At 40.0% G+C, this 16,825-nt stretch overlaps 1 protein-coding gene across 12 annotated transcripts; it reads right to left on the reverse strand.

Annotated features, from left to right (window-relative positions):
• Positions 1 to 9,745: 9,745 nt before the first annotated feature.
• Positions 9,746 to 16,040, reverse strand: LOC111877869 (uncharacterized). Of its 12 annotated transcripts, none has more exons than XM_052769419.1 (14): positions 15,330 to 16,040; positions 15,137 to 15,236; positions 14,979 to 15,032; positions 14,632 to 14,699; positions 14,413 to 14,520; positions 14,260 to 14,344; positions 14,120 to 14,178; positions 13,959 to 13,986; positions 13,690 to 13,749; positions 13,554 to 13,602; positions 13,332 to 13,490; positions 13,208 to 13,255; positions 10,031 to 11,455; positions 9,746 to 9,884 (listed from the first exon to the last, which is right to left on the reverse strand). In XM_052769419.1, the coding sequence occupies exons 9-14, from the start codon at positions 13,710 to 13,712 to the stop codon at positions 9,867 to 9,869; spliced, it is 1,722 nt and encodes a 573-aa protein (XP_052625379.1). In that variant the 5' UTR covers positions 13,713 to 13,749; positions 13,959 to 13,986; positions 14,120 to 14,178; positions 14,260 to 14,344; positions 14,413 to 14,520; positions 14,632 to 14,699; positions 14,979 to 15,032; positions 15,137 to 15,236; positions 15,330 to 16,040; the 3' UTR covers positions 9,746 to 9,866. The 12 variants fall into 12 exon arrangements, 11 of the variants coding, with proteins under 11 accessions (XP_052625379.1, XP_052625376.1, XP_052625383.1 ...); XM_052769416.1 differs by having other exon boundaries at positions 13,842 to 13,986; XM_052769423.1 differs by having other exon boundaries at positions 13,332 to 13,471; positions 13,959 to 14,030.
• Between the last annotated feature and the right edge of the window lie 785 nt (positions 16,041 to 16,825).

Raw genomic sequence — 16,825 nt, forward strand, 5'->3', positions numbered from 1 at the left:
TTTTGCTTGCGTTCGGCTTCTTCAGCCTCTCGCGCCACACGACTGGCATCATCATCAGCATTGCGACTGTTCTTTCGTTTTAACATGTCAGCAATGGTCTCCTTGTCTTCATCTTCATCTTCTTCCTTAGCTATGTTTTTGCCTTTGTTCTTCACACCCGAACCCGAAGCTTGACCAGTCGGAGGTGGTTCGGTTGTGTGAGTAGCTTTGGAGGAAGGAGGTGGTTTCGATCCAGTCTTCTCATCTCCCCCTTGTTTCGGAATGGACACGAAACTCGGTAGGCCTTCGATTTTGCTGAGAAGGTCCATGGCCGGAGAGAGTTTTTCAGCGAGGGTACGCCTCACCGAATGGTTAAGAATGGGATCGTGTGCTTCCAGGATGTTGGATAATGCTGCGTGGACATCCGAAACACACGTTCTGATCACTTCCCTTTTCGGATCGAAGAGCTTCCAGTTCTTGTTGGGAGTTGGAAAGTTGCGTGCTCTTGACCTTGAGGGCGGTTGTTTTGCTCGCCAGAACGTCCATCAAAGAATTCTCAGCTGCAAGATCCTCTTGTAGCTTAGCTAGGCGGGCATCGATGGAGGCACGAAGTGCCGAGTTGTCGTCGCTGATATTTTGTCGGAGTGTAGCGAACGAAGTCAACTCCGTTGAGACGAACTTGGCCAATTGCTGAACAATTGGTTCTAAAGTTGTCTTGGTGGCGTCGGCGCTTTCCTGCAAGGACTTCAGCAGGACGGAAGCGTCGGAGAATAGTTTATCGACTTTTTCGGTCGCTGCCTCACAGGCTCTGGTGGAGGCGTCAATCGCAGCAGTTGCTGAGGCCACCGAATCATGTTGAGCCCTGGAGAAGGCGTCAACAATTTTCTGAAGGGCAGCTTCAGAAAGAGAGGACTGCTGGTTGGAAGAGGAGGCGAGAAGTAGGTCAACCTTCTCGTTAAGCTCTTTGAGATGCTTCTTCGTCACTGGAGCATCGTCCTCCTCGTCATTCTGAACTTGAAACGGACTGTAGTAGACCGAATCAAAGTTCATGTTTTCACCACCAAGGTAAGGGTTTTCGCCATCAGAGGCATTTTCAGGAGATGGAGGGGGTGGTGAAGTTGGGGGTGTTGTGGGTTTGGTAGGTTCAGGTTGAGTGGGTGTTGGGTTAAATTTGGGTGGTGGTTGAGTATGGGTGGTTTCGGTTGTATGGGTTTAGGTTTGTGGTGGTTCGGTTACAGGAGGGGTTTCGGTTACTGGTGGTGTTTCGGTTGCGGTGGTGAAAACGGGTGGAGGTATGGGGAAAGATGTTTGGGGAATAGTGGGGTTTATGGTCGGAATGGAAGTAGGAATGGTTGGTGGAGGTGAAGGAACTGGGGAAGTATGAAGTTCCATCTCTGGGGTAGGGGACCGAGGTGGTGTGTTGCCTCGTTGAGGAGATTCATCTCCTTGAGAGCCGTCAGAACCCGAACTCTCACCCTCAGAGTCACTGGAAGAAGAGGGAATGACAAGCTTTCGCTTCTGTTGAGTCTTCCTCCTCTTCGGCTGTGGGGACTGTGCAGCCTTCGGTTGTTTCCTCTTTTTAGGAGAAGGTCCCTTTGGAGCTTTGGACGCTTGCTTCTCTTTTTCTGCCTTTTTGCCCCTGCCCACCGGTTTGTCTGCATCGTGAATCGACCTGAGCATATCCGGTGTCAGTTCCCTAGGACCAGTTGGCCTAAACTCCTTGATCGTCCGAATTAGTCTGCTGTCAGCTGGGACGTCGCCATACATTGACTCCGGGATGGAGCCAATGAAGGAAAATTTCGATGCATCTGAGACGATGATCTTCTTGGTATGGAACGTACCAACAGAAGACATCGATGCACCGTCAGCAGTGGGAACATCAAATTTATCCATGGCCCATCTTGTAATCAAGATCCAGAACCGGGCCAACGACACCTCAAAGTGTCGGGATGATGAAGAGAGGCTCTGGATGAGCTGTTGCCATAGGACAAACCCATAGTCCAGGTTAAGCCCGTTGTATACCCCGTACATTATTGACAGGAAGAGACGACTTGCACCGTCGGATCCTGAGCTCCTTTCCGACAAGCCCTTGAAAAGGACTGTAAATAGGCCATTCCACTGTGGCGGCAGGCAAGACTTCTTGAACTTAGCGACAGAGGTGAGAACCTCTGTGTATCCCATGTTGTAAAACATGTTATACAGATGAGCAACCGGAATCGTCTCCGGATGAACTCTTGAAGGGTCAACGGCAAACCCCAGCATGGTGCAGAAGCGTTGGCGAGAGACTGAGGTCTTGTGTTCTGCAAGCTCGAAAAACACCCGGTCGACGGCCTTGTCGTAGTAGGCAGTCGCGTAAACCTGCGATAGTGCCACCATTGGCACAGATTCAATTCTTGAGAGAGCCGCAGCAAGTGGGGAGTACTTCAAACATTCTATGACCGGCGACATGTATGAGTCGTACGCCAGTGGGTTAAGATCAATGACCAGACATTGTTGTGGGCGGATAGGGAGGATCTGTGAAGTAGCATGAACAAAAGAGGATTCAGCCATTTTTGCAGGAATGAAGAAGATGATGAACAGGAAACTGTTTGGGAGTATTTGCTCTTTGGAAATTTTGGAGGTAGTAAAGAGGTAAAAGGTGGTGTAGACGGCCTTTTATAGTGGGTGATAGGAGAGAGAAAAATCGTTTCAAATCTCTTATGGAAATACGAAACGGGTTCTTGAGTGACAGATGGATGACTGTTGAGGCGTGCGATGATCACGTAGGAGAGAGAGTGTCAGGTTCCTAGGATCACGCCGCCCAACAAGCGCCGTTTCAGAGTGAAAAACCGTTTCCATTTCCACATGCGTCTTTAATGCCAGAGTGATGACGCTTGGATTTCGCACACGCGTCCACAAGTGTCAGTAAAAGCACGGCCGTTTCAAATTCACACGCGCCCACTTATACCGTCGTTTGAATTTCGATCCTTTTAACTCCCGCCCAGTCAGCAACTTTTCGTCTTATCCTTTTAAACGGCAACTTTGAATTAATTAACCATGTGGATTGTTTTTGACCACAACTTCATGATTAACCACCAGGTTATAATACAGCCTGTAAATAATTAGCAACGGAATTTGGAAAATCAATGATTGTCGTGCAAAGAGTGTAAAAAAAAGGAAATAAAGTAACTCTTTTAAGGATATTCTGTGATGTCAATAATGACACGAAACTGATGATCCCGGGCACGAATCTCTTCCTTCAAGGTCAAGATAGACCTCAAAGTGTTAGTGTGGATTGCCGTTGAATTACGATCAAACATTTATTGAGAAATGTTGAAAGGCTTCTTTTAATTAGGCTAATTAAGGATGGCTTTTGCTTTGATTCATCAATTCTAGTCTTGAAATAAGAAAGAAAGTGAACAAATTGCTTGTGAGACCGGTGTAGCCTGTTGAACAAGTAGGTAGGAATTTAGTTTAAATTGGCTTGGACAAATATAAAATCTCAGAAAAAAAAATTAAAAACTGGATCCCAAGGGAAGAAATGTTATGGTGTATAACAATTTCATAGGAATCACACAAAATTAAATTTGAGATTTCATTAGGGTACATTCGTCAATCCTTTGGTGAAAACTTGAGCATTATAATTGTTCACCGTCAATTCATTAGGTGTTGAATTTTGGGTTTCACTCAGCTCGTAGTGACACGAAACTAAGATCATAAACACAGATGTTGTGTAACCATAAACTTCAGCGGTAATTTCTGAGAGTCTCAAGGGTTACGTTGATGAAACGAATGTAGTGGAGAAGAGTTATGGAGGTGGTGTAAGAAGAGATAGTACCTCTGCTGCGAAAATAGGGACCAAGCAGGAAACTCTTAACTCATGTGAGAAAAGAGTGAGGTAGCTCACGATTAGAATAAATGTGTTAGCCTTATTGGGAAGACAAGGTTTGTGTATACCAGGTTAGGAAGGCTATTATTCAAAATCTTATGAGGCTTAGGACACATACAGCATCATGCTTCTAGGGACACTTAAGTAATTCATCAAATTTATCCCCATAAACGAACAAACACTCAAGAGAGTAAAAAAAATATTTTTGGAGTTTTTGAGACTTAAAAAAATTTTTGGAAAAAATATGAAAAACCGAACCCGAACGTTCGTTTGGTTTCGGTTGGGAAAAAGTTGAAAAACCGAACCCGAGCGTTCGTTTGGTTTCGGTTCTAGAAAATTTTGAAAAACCGAACCCGAACCTTCGGTTGGTTTCGGTTTAGGAAAATTTTGAAAAACCGAACCCGAACCTTCGGTTGGTTTCGGTTCAACAAAATTTTGAAAAATCGAACCCGAACCTTCGGTAGGTTTTGGTTTTGAAAAATTTTGAGAAACCAAGGAATTTAGACATGCAAGTGAAAAATATTTTTAACATAAAGAAAAACAAAATTGTACAAGAAATATACAACACAGAAAAACTACCTTTGAAGTAATGAGCGAGTCAGATGGTTGAACCGAACCCGAACGTTCAGTTGGTTTCGCTTCTTACGTTTGAGGTTGAGAGGTAGTGTGAGGTACTGACTCTGATTCCATCATACCTAGCCCTTGCAATATTTTATTGAATGATGCTTCAGGAAGAACTTTGGTAAAGACGTCAGCCAGTTGATCAGTGGTTCTTACGAAGTGAACTTCGACGTTTCCATCTTCCACGTGATCTTTGATGAAGTGATACCTCAGTGCTATGTGTTTGGTTTTAGAGTGTTGCACTGGGTTATGACAGATCCTAATTGCACTTTCAGAGTCACAATATAGTGGGATCTTCTTCATATTGAGTCCATAGTCTCGAAGTTGACTTTGGATCCAAATCACTTGTGATGTGCAGGATGCAGCGGCAATGTATTCCGCTTCAGCAGTAGACAACGACACACACGTTTGTTTCTTGGATTGCCAGCTGACCAACTTCCCGTCAAGGAATTGATAGCCACCAGTTGTGCTTTTACGGTCGAGTCCACATCCTCCAAGGTCAGCATCAGAATAGGCTTGAACGAAGAAGCCTGAGTTGGATGGATACCATAGACCTAAGGAGGTGGTTCGCTTGAGATAGCGTAAGATGTTCTTCACTGCAAGCATGTGAGGTTCGCGTGGGTTTGCCTGAAATCGAGCACAATAACACACAGAAAACATGATATCAGGCCTGCTAGCAGTTAGATACATCAGTGAGCCTATCATTTGACGATAGAGCGTGATATCGACAGCCGGTTTGTCTAGAGATGGGATAAGCTTGGTGCCGAATGCCATTGGGATTTTGACTTTTGAGTCTCCCATCATGCCAAACTTTGCTAGGAGAGTCTTCGTGTAAGCTTCCTGATTAATAAAGATGCCTTCGGGTCCCTGTCTTATGTTTAAACCAAGGAAAAAGTTAATAGGACTCATTGAGCTCATTTCAAACTTAGTCTCCATCAGCTTTCTGAATTCAGCTGTTAAGCTGGGATTCGTGGAGCCAAAGATGATGTCATCGACATAAATTTGAACTATCATAAGGTGGTTACCTTCCTTTTTGCGAAAGAAGGTTGGGTCAACCGAACCTTGTTTAAATTTAGACATCTTTAAAAATTTTGTAAGCATTTCATACCAGGCTCTCAGAGCTTGTTTGAGGTCGTACACAGCTTTATCCAGAATATAGCAGTGATTAGGATACTTTTCGTTCATGAATCCAGGAGGTTGCTCCACATACACAGTTTCTTCGAGTTCTCCATTGAGAAATGCACATTTGACGTCCATTTGGAAAACCTCAAAGTTTTTGTGAGCAGCATAAGCCAGAAATATTCTAACAGATTCTAGCCTGGCTACTGGAGCGAAAGTCTCTTCATAGTCTATCCCTTCCTCCTGACAGTATCCCTTTACCACCAGACGAGCCTTGTTCCTTATAACATTACCTTCCTTGTCCATTTTGTTCCTAAAAACCCATTTGAGACCAACAACCGAAGCATCTGGAGGAGTTGGAATGAGGCGCCAGACTTTGTTCCTTTCAAATTCGTTCAGTTCGTCTTGCATTGCTTGAACCCAATCAGAGTGATCGAGGGCAGTGTTAACTGTCTTCGGTTCAACTTTTGATACGAATGAGTTAAACATACAAAACTCAACCTTTGAAAATAAGGATGTCTGTTTTGCCTTCAGTTGTGATCGGGTCAGAACCTTTTCAGATACATCACCAACTACTTGAGAGATAGGATGATCTCTGGTCCATTTGGTAAGAGGAGGGTAATTCGGATCAAAGGTTGAGTCTAGTTCAGCATTGATCATTTCTTCTGGCTCAGATAGGCTATCGAAATCAAGCGTCATATCATCATGCTCCCCCTCGATTGATGAGGTTTGAGAAACTTGAGGTTCAGGGGTTTCTTGAGGTGCTGAGCTTTCAGGCGTTGAAGCACCTTTGTTTGGAGATACATCTTTGGTTGGAGAAGCACCTTCGGTTGGTGAAGGACCTTCGGTTGAAGTTGTAGAACTTGGCTCCCCCTGGACTTGTGAGCTTGGATCCCCCTCGACATTTGAGCTTGGCTCCCCCTTGATTGAAGCATTGTTGGATGGAGAGTCATCAGTGGTCGATTCTCCTTCATGCATTCTCCTTGCAGCATCTTCGACAATCCGCTTCATATGATCAACTTTGTTGTCTACTGCACCTGCTTCGGAGAGTGAAGCTTTCTCCGGTTCGTCAAAGAGCTCTAGAAATTTCTCGTACAAATTGGCGAGCGAGACTGTGACTTGGCCAGTTTGAGGAAAGATTTCCCCAGCGGTGTCTGCTTCGGCCTGTAGCTTCTTGACATAGCTATCGTCAAAGGTCACATAATATGTCTCTTCAATTCTTCTCGAACGCTTGTTTAGGACCCTGTACGCCTTGGATGTGAGCGAGTAACCCAGAAAAATTCCCTCGTCAGCTTTGACATCAAACTTGTTGCGGTGTTCTTTAGAATTAAATATGAAACACCTTGAGCCGAACACATGGAAAAATTTCACATTGGGCTTTCTGTTGTTTATTATCTCATATGGTGTGAGCGTGAATCGCTTGTTGAGATAGGACCTGTTCTGTGTAAAACAAGCAGCAGAAATAGCATCAGCCCAAAAATAAAGAGGTAAGGAAGCGAAACTTAGCATAGTTCGGGCAGCTTCACACAAAGATCGGTTTCGTCTTTCAACTATTCCGTTCTGTTGTGGTGTGTAGGGAGCTGAGAAATTGTGACTAATTCCCTTTTCTGCAAGAAACTCTTCAAACTCCCTGTTCTTGAATTCAAGACCATTATCGCTCCTGATATTGCGAACAACCTTCTTGAGCTGTACTTCAATTTGCTTGATAAACACTTTCAGCTTTTGAGTCGCTTCAGATTTGAGCTTTAGAAAGAACACCCATGTAAATCGTGAAAAGTCATCAACAATAACAAGAATATACGTGCTACCACCGATGCTTTCGATAGATGAAGGACCACACAAATCGATATGAAGTAATTCGAGTGGTTCAACAACTTTTGTGTTGATCACAGATGGGTGACTTTGACGACTCTGCTTCCCCATTTCGCATGCAGCACACAAATGCTCTCTGTCAAACTTGAGCAATGGAAGACCCCTAACATGACCTCCAGTGACAAGTCGGTTGATATCTTTAAAGTTGAGATGAGAGAGTCTTCGGTGCCACAACCAGCTTTCGTCGGATTGAGCTTTTGATAACAAGCATATAGCTGGGTTTCCTTTGATGGGTTTAAGGTTTAAGGGAAACATTTCATCCTTTCGCTCTGACTTGAGAATTACTTTCTTTGTCTTTTTCTCTATGATTTCAGAACCTTCATCATCGAATGAGACTTTGAGACCTGTACCTCCAACAAGCTGAGATACACTGATGAGGTTGTGTTGGAGTCCTTCCACATAAGCCACCTTCCTTATAGTAAAGTCCCCATTTGTTATCATCCCGTATCCCTATATGGTGCCGAAAGAATTATTTCCAAACTTGACGTTGCCACCATTTGCAAGAGATCTGTATTCCCTGAGCTCCTCTTTCCTCCCTGTCATGTGACGTGAGCAGCCACTATCGATATACCATTCTTCGTCGAACTGCTCGTCACTTATAACCTGCAAAAATTTGGCCAATTTAGGAACCCAAAGTTTCTTGGGTCCATGTGAGCTTTTCATGGGAACAGGAACAGTAAGAGAGATGTCAACTAGATATGTTCGTTTTATGAGAGTTGTTTCATCTTTCTTTTTAATGGTAAAAACTTTTATCTTATTAGATTTGGGTGTGTTCGGTTTGGACTCTGGTTTGGATTCATTGACCTTCTGCTTTCCCTTTTGTTCAGCTGACGAATGAGATTTTTGAGAACAAGCGGAATTAGCTTTAGAGCCAGATGGACATGATTCGGTGGAAGTAGAAGAATTAGAAGAACGAGAAGAATTAGAATGAGAGGGTTTGGATTCAGAGGACTTCCTAGCTGGAGACTTTAGGTGACCCTTTTGCTTTTGATCGTTGGAGGGACTGACCTTAGAGTCTTGTTCTCTTTTGACTTCAGAACCGAACCTTTGCGTTCGATTGGAGCTGTTCTTGGAACCGAACCTTTGGTTTCGGTTGAAGTCTTTTTCATAACCGAACCGTTGCCTTCGGTTGGTATTTTCTCGTGAACCGAACCTTGGCTTTCGGTTGTTGTGACTTTCAGGCTTTCCTACAGGATTGTTTTCATACTTCAGATTCTTGTCTTGGTGTGAGAAGTATGCATTCTGGGATTGCCAGAATTGTTTCCTTTCAGAAAGGTTCTTCCTGTATCTTTGGTTCCTTTCTTTCTTCCTATTCCTCATCTGCTTAGGTTGATGATGAACATTCGCTTTCGTTTTCGGTGTCTCCTTGGCTGGTTCCTTTGGAACTGCAGGAGTTTTACTTTGAGCCGAGGGAGCAGAGGGAATGTCTGTAGAAGTTCCACTTTGAGCTGAGGGAGTAGAGGTAGTGTCTTCTTTTGTCGAACGATCATCTTCCTGAGGAATATCTTTCGTACCACTGGTGCTTGGCTCATCGAAATTATCCGGCTTATTCAAGGGTTCAGGTATGTATCTTCCTTTACTCATCCAGGAGGTTCTTTCAGATAAGCCAACAGTTTCGTTTGCATTATCTATTGGAGCTTCCCAGAAGTACTCATCGCAGCCATCAGCATTATCTTCGTTTACAATAGCTGTGAGTTCAGCTGTTTGATGTTCGGTTACTCCAGTCACCTTGTAAACCTGATTCGGAGTGGTCCTGACCTTTTGATACACAACTGCTTTCTCAACTAATATCGGGGACTTTTGTTGGGACAATCGAGCGAACTCCACTGAATTTTCAGAAATAAGATTCTTGTGGTTTTCAGGTTCGCTTTTAATAAATTCTGAGCAGTCAACCGTGTCCTCTACAGAAATTTCACTCATGTTTTCGTCCTCGTTAAGCTCAGATGCATTTTCAACATCAATTTTGTTTTCTGAGCTTACGTTGGCGTTTAAAGAGTCAAATTTTTGCATGGTTTCGGTTCTCAGTTTAAGTCTGTCATTTTCATCCAAAAGATTTTTAAGCATGTCCTTATGGTCCTTGGATTTAATGAAGGACTCAATTTTGTCCAGTCCATACATGTAGGTCGGATTGACATCATCAGACGATATCACACTCTCACAATTGTAGGCTTCGGCATCGATTTCATCCTCCTTAAACTCTAGGAAGGGCAAAATCATGCGATGGATCTTTTGACCTATTTCACAATCCAAGTGAAGCTGAGTAATATTAGAATATAAACGTTTAGCAATTAAACAAAAAACATTCCGCTGTTTCAACAATTTTAAATTGTCTCTTTGCAAATAAATGTTTTCGTCTTTAACTTTAACTAATTCCGACTCCTTTAACTCGATCCACATTCTCCGCTCCTCACTCTTCGACGCCACCCTGCTTAATTGATCAGTTAGGTTAGAATTGGTGACTCGAGTTTGAGTTAAGCTACTATCTAGATGAGAAATTCTTGTATTAACATTTTTTAGTTCTTTCTCATATGAGGATGGTGGTACTTTGGATGAAATAAAAACAGACTGTACCTTCTTTATCAGTTCATCGAGCTCATTGAACTGCTGGCTGAGTGGTTTGGCCGTAAAGCACATGTCCTCCTGCACCTTCGGTCCATCGCTTCCACCATCGGTGTTGTATCCCCTCATTTGAGATACGTCAGTCACCATGAAGCATCTTCCTCCACTGCTTTCCTCCTTAGCCACATAAGCCTTTCCATGGGTAGGCTTCCTCACTTCATCGTCTTCTGAGTCGGTGGACCAAACTTCCGTGATACCGAACTTGTCATCATTAACCGAACCCTGCACAATAAGAGCATTAATAGAGGGGTTGGCGGTAGACTTCTTCTTTCTCAACTCGTCCAATCTTTTCTGCAACACAGCTTCCTCATCATTTCCATCATCCTTTTCAGTCATCTTCTTAAGGACACAGTCCTTAGCATAGTGGTTTTTCCCACCACAGTAGAAACAGCTTACTCCGGAATCGCCATCCACCTTTGGTTCCTTCTTGGGCTCCTCAGCCTTCGGTTCATTGTTCACCTTTTCAGAGCTGTAACTCCCCTGCCAGATTCGGTTTTTGTTGCTGGGGAATCTCTTCTTTATGAACCTCTTGGGATTGGACACCATCATGGCATAATCCTCAGACGTGAGGTCATATTCCTCCAAGTTGAGGTCTTCATCCTCCATTACAGCTTTACTTTTAGATAGGAGGGCCAACGAACCAAGACTAGAAACGACGTTCTTCTCTTGCAGCACAATCTTCTCTTGGGACTTGAGAATGCCCACCAGTTTCGCCAAAGAGTATGATTTAAACTGCTCATGGGCTTTGACTGTGGAAACCACTGCTCTCCATTCAGACCTCAGTCCATTCAAGAAAGTAACCTTCTGTTCGATAAGCTTCCTTTCAATATCGTGTTTGATCATCTTGCTGAGAAAATGATTGAAGCGATCGAATGTCTGGGTCACCGTTTCTTCGTCCCCTTGCCTGAATTCTCCAAACTCAGATAAAAGCAAAGTTTGGATAGAATGTTCTAGATCCTCGTCTGTAGAATACAGTTCACGAAGTCCATCCCAAACTTCCTTTGCCGTCGTGCATGAGCTAACCAATCTGAATGTGTCGGACTGGAGGGCGAATCTGATCAACCTTAACGCCTTAATATTGCACTGAAATTTGTCCTTTTCATCTTGCGCAATATCCTTCACATCCTTTATCAGATCATTGTACTCCTTTTGTGTCTTAATAATCCTGGACGTTGCAGAATGAGAAAACGGTCCACTGATAATAGCTTCCCATATGAGGTACCCATTATCCTCCGATCCAATCACGTAGTCTTTAAAGTGATGCGCCCATACTTCATAGTCATGGGTGTATAAGATTGGAATCTTTGTCGTCGAACCGATGTTGTTGGAAATATTAATAGGGTTTGATTGCGTCGCGTCCATTATGATCGTAAAAACCTGTTCAAAGATCAGACTTGTAATAAAGCAGATTAGGGCAAAACAATAAATATCAAGATACGTCAATAAAGAGATGACGGTTCAATAAATATTGATGATTGCGGAAAAACCCTAATGGAAATCTTTTTCACAGAAAAGATGTGTATCGATTACACAGCCTCCTGCTCTGATACCAATTGTTGAGATTAAAACAACCTTTAATCTACGAAGATCGATTAGATCTTGAACAAGTATGTAAATATAAAACTGTATGAACGCAATAATAAGAACAAGACAAGATGGAATCAAACGTGTCGAATGATTAAACAAAATCCTCAGAAGAGCTCGATTAAGAACATCAACTGTAGAGGATTGGTAGATTACAAGAACGATTAAAGAAACCTGTTATGCTCTAGATGAATCACTATTTCGTTAATCTCTAAAGTCGTTAACCTAATATGCATGCAAGCGTAAACTTATATACAAAACATAAAAGGCTCTCAGTTGGACAGGCCCAAACCGGAATACAAAATAACTTATACTATCGAGCCCAAAAGACGCAATCTACAAAATAATCTTCAGCCCAACACATTAGTTCTAGAATATGATTTTTTTATATTAACTTAAAATATGTCACTATCTTAAAATTGATTGAGAACGAGATTTTTTATATTTACTTAAAATACGGCACCATTTTCTATTCAATAGTAAAACTAACAAAAGTCGTTAAATATGTATTTTTATGAGGTTCAACATAAATAGAAGACCACAAATGAGAATCCATATCTAATCAATTATCAATTAATTACATTAGATACCAATGTGTACATAAAAATTACATTTAAAATTTTAAACTAATAGTAAAAAAAATTTATTATTTATTATGATAAAAAAATCAGTAAATCAAAAAATATACATGCTATTTAATCGCATACAAGTTTTATGTATGGCTTATTCACAATACATTAAACCATATATAACCATATTAAACTACATAATTATCCCACTGCGCAACGCGCGGGCTGTCGCCTAGTATGCTATAAACATATGTGCATAAACCAAGCCATCAACTAGTAATATTTTTGTGAGCCATCACAAAAATATTAAATCGATTCCTAAAGGTACATAACGGACCTTCGTTTTGTAAAGTCTTCATATGTTCTCACTTGCTTCAACGCACTGTAAAAAATTTATTAAAATAATTTTATAAAGTTTGACAAACTTTATTAAAATGAAGTTCATCAACTTTGGATCTTCAAAGTGGCCACCATCTTGATTTTTGTTATATTTTTGTAAAAAATAAAGTATTTCTAAAAACTAATCTATTACTTACAAAAATTTACAAATAAAAACTATATATTTAACTAGCTGGGGTGCCCCGCTCCGCGGGGGTTGGTTTTGATCAGAGTTTTATTTTTTTCTTTTTCGGTATGTATTATGGTTGTCTTTGCTTTTGCCGAGGACTATATGAAAGCCATAAAAAGTTGGATATAGAAATATAGTAATGCAAAAAAACGAATCATTTTCTTGTGTCCACTAGTAGCAAATCCTCTTTTATTAAATATCAAAAACAAACAAAAAGAAAGTCAAAATAATAACCCAAATAAAAAAATGTGCTCTAAAATGATTCCAAATACAGTTAAAACTTGCAGCAATTGCAACAAGCTCTTCTAGAAGTTGTTCTAAATGTCGCAAAGGCTATTTACAACAATAAATCAACAAAAATTATTAAATCAACAAAGCAAAACTATATTTTAGTGTCATGAAATTTACCCATTGTGTTGGACCATCAATCGGACCATTAAGTGGATCATTATGCACCTGATTTTACATATATGCCCTTAGAAAACTACAGATCCCAAATGCTATTTAAAAACTATAAATTATTATTTCATACCTCCATAAAAAGCCCATCCACTCCCACAACGACAACTGTCCTTGCAACACAATGTATCAGTTCCTGGAGACCTCCACTACCAACACCACCACTTTCTAGCTTTTTCCCAGCAGGTTGCTGGAATGCATGTGTCACATCTGCTACAGAAGTTGAATAAACCTTCAATAATGGAAAAACTGTAAATACCAATAATGGCAAAACTGTAAATACCAATCAACTTACCTTCACAATATTCTCAGCATACTTCATCACCATGGACACAGCAATCCCACTGAAAATAAATAAACATTTTTATTTTTATTTCAACTAAATCTTATTAAAAAAACATATCTTTCAAATCTTGGTATAAATAAAATACCTTAGGGCATGGTTGATAATCATGAGAACCGTAATCAGTTAATATCCATGGAAAACTCCCCTGCACAAAAGACAAAAATTGTAGTTAACAATGTATTGATAAAAATATGAGAAGGGCATTTACGCCTTTTACACCGAGTATAAGAAACATACTTGTTGAGAACAACATCAAAATCTTGGATAATAATTGCAACAACATTGAGAGCCATCCCAAAAACATATAACCAGAATTTCTGCACATTTATGTTCCTTGAAGATAATTAAACTTACGAAGGATTAAGTTGAGCTGTTGTGCACCCTACACAAAGTAAAATGAAAGCAGCCCATTGGATCTCACTTAACCTATGATAAGTCAAAGTCAATTGAAGTCAAGTATTTATATTATCAAATTTTATCTTTTATTAATGTTATTGTTATATACTTATACTTACAACAGGACAATTAGCTTTTCAAAGCCACTCAAAGCTACGTGGATCAACGATTCAATCATCTACAAAAGATTGTCAAATTGTCAGGTAACAAAATTTAAAAAGAAAAGAGAAAAAAAAATAAGAAGTAGGCTAAGACTTACTATAACCAAACATGGTTCCTCTCTCACAAACCATAACGTTTTGATTTCCAGCCAATCTGACTTTTTCTGCTGAGTTGGCCATCACCTGAAAAGTCAACGGATCAGAAATTATCATTGACCAATGGTCAATGAAGGTGAAATGACGATTTTAACCTTCACTTTAGAATTTCACAACATCAAATCATGTTCTTAGAATTGTTACATGTCATGTTCTTTCCCAGTCAAGGGGCATAGGCCATGCCCCAAACCAAGCTCCAATTACTGCACCATGTGCAGGTAAACAGATCATATAATCAATAATTCCAATTAGCCTACAAATTAAAAAAATGGAAATTGAACAACTTATATTATTATTAATCAATAATCACTTACTTTGTATGGATAAATGTTTGTTGCCAATCAACCCATGAAGAACCATACACACAACCTGCAGGAACAAACTGCAAATAAAAATATATATGCAACTATGAATTATGGAAATTTTCATAATGTTTTTAAAATTAGAACATAATTTTTTTATTGATTCTCACTAACTGTAATTACTTTTTTCAAAGCGTATAAAATTTGATGTAAAAGTGTAACCATAGTAGTATATTAAGTTGTTAGATTGAGAGAAGATAATATAGAGGAAATTAGCTCCCACTGTATAACTGAGATAGATATTGAGACCAAAGATGAGAACCTAACATGGAATTGAGCAAGGAATATCACTGGAGTACCTTTTAGAATCATGAACATGAATAGAAGTTCCATGCATTGAAGTTAGAAGCAACCTAAAGAAGCAAGATTGTTCATTGGTTATGATCTAGTAATATATATTCAAGAATATGGGTTAGTTTGTTTGTTGATTTTTGAAGTAGGGTATAAAACTGGATACCTTGTTGCCCAATCCTTGGGGAGCATCAACAGCAATCACCTTCCTGGCTTGTATAGGGTTGGGGATGATGAAGCAAGCGACTTATCCTTAAATTTCATCTCTGCGTACAAATCAATTGAAACACAATTTCAGTCAGAAATCCGTATTCTAATTTGTATACAAAAGAAATTAAGCATATGATCAATCAAAGTACCGGTCGATGGAGGTCCAAGCTTCAAAATTTCCAATAGTAGCATACGTGATTTGATTGAAGTAGCGCCCCTACCATACCCCTGCCAGAGAACTCTTCCGTTCGTTACTCCAAATAACACCACCACCACCACTGCTGCCTGCTGATTGCTTAAGGTTGGAGAAGCGATGAAGAAGCAGAATTGAAGCGGTGGAAATAGAAGGCTTTCGGGTTGTATTTGTCGATTGTACTCAAACTATGTCGTAAAACTCAAGTATCGAAGTTAGAGCCATCCGCTAACGACGGCGAAGAAGTGTCTCCGGCAGACCATTTGACGAACGAAGACCTTCGACACTCGAAGACAAGTACCGATTTTGTGATTAAGAAGTCGACTGATCGACTCGTCGATGTCCGCATACCACTGATCGTCAGTTAGGAAGGGTATCTGAGAATACCTACTTGATCGATTGCAAGTATGAAGACCTGAAGCTTCGATTAGAAGACCGACCAATACGGACATCGAAAACTATAATCTCGTTGTCTACAACCACCTTAACAGCCGTAACGGCCTCCACCACTAATGGTACAGCGACATACGCCAAGAGAAAGAGGTAATCGAAGATGCAAGCGTAAAACCTAAAGGATCAGCAAGTGGTTGGCGGTGGAGGGAGGAAAGGGTAGAAAAAGAGAGGAGACTCGATTTGGGAGGTGGTGGAAAGATCATGAAGCAAACAGAACGAAAACAGATAAACATCAAATACTAAGAGGCGGGCACGATGAGCAACACGTGGACAAAGAATATAATATTTTGCATAAAACACCCCTATACCAAAATTCTATAATCAATGGACCATTTTTGCCAAAAACACACAAGTTCGCTATATATATATATATATATATATATATATATATATATATATATATATATATATATATATATATATATATATATATATATATATATATATATAATAATAATAATAATAATAATAATTATTATTACATACCTTATGAAAAAATAAATAATTACAACCATTTTAAATAAATCAACACATGTAACAACACAAAGGTTCATGGCTAGTTTATGTACATCATACACATCTGTACACTAAAACTTTTTTTAAACAACTATTTTTTTTCTAACACAACTTTTATGACTAAAAAGATGCATGTAAACGTTTAGTCAAAAATAACAATTCTAAACATTTTAAATTTGTCATAAAAAATATGTATGGACTTCTTTTGCAAAGAGAAAATCATCCAGGTTTTCCAAAACAAAGATTTAATCAACTTAACAAATAATCTAACTAAGCTTACAAACATGGATATGATACCAATTGTTGGGTTTTTATTCAAAAATTGTTTCAAAAACATAAACATGTCAATGGAAAACGTTGATTTTGAAGAAAATAAAACTAGTTTTACTCCCACCAAAAGATTATTTGGCAAGACTTGGAAAGACAAGCACAACCATAGAAAGAAAAGTGTTACAACCTTTGAAGACTTTGATTCTCATGTGA

The sequence above is a fragment of the Lactuca sativa genome, chromosome 3 (genome assembly GCF_002870075.4).
Source record: "Lactuca sativa cultivar Salinas chromosome 3, Lsat_Salinas_v11, whole genome shotgun sequence".
Classification (NCBI taxonomy): Eukaryota; Viridiplantae; Streptophyta; class Magnoliopsida; order Asterales; family Asteraceae; genus Lactuca; species Lactuca sativa.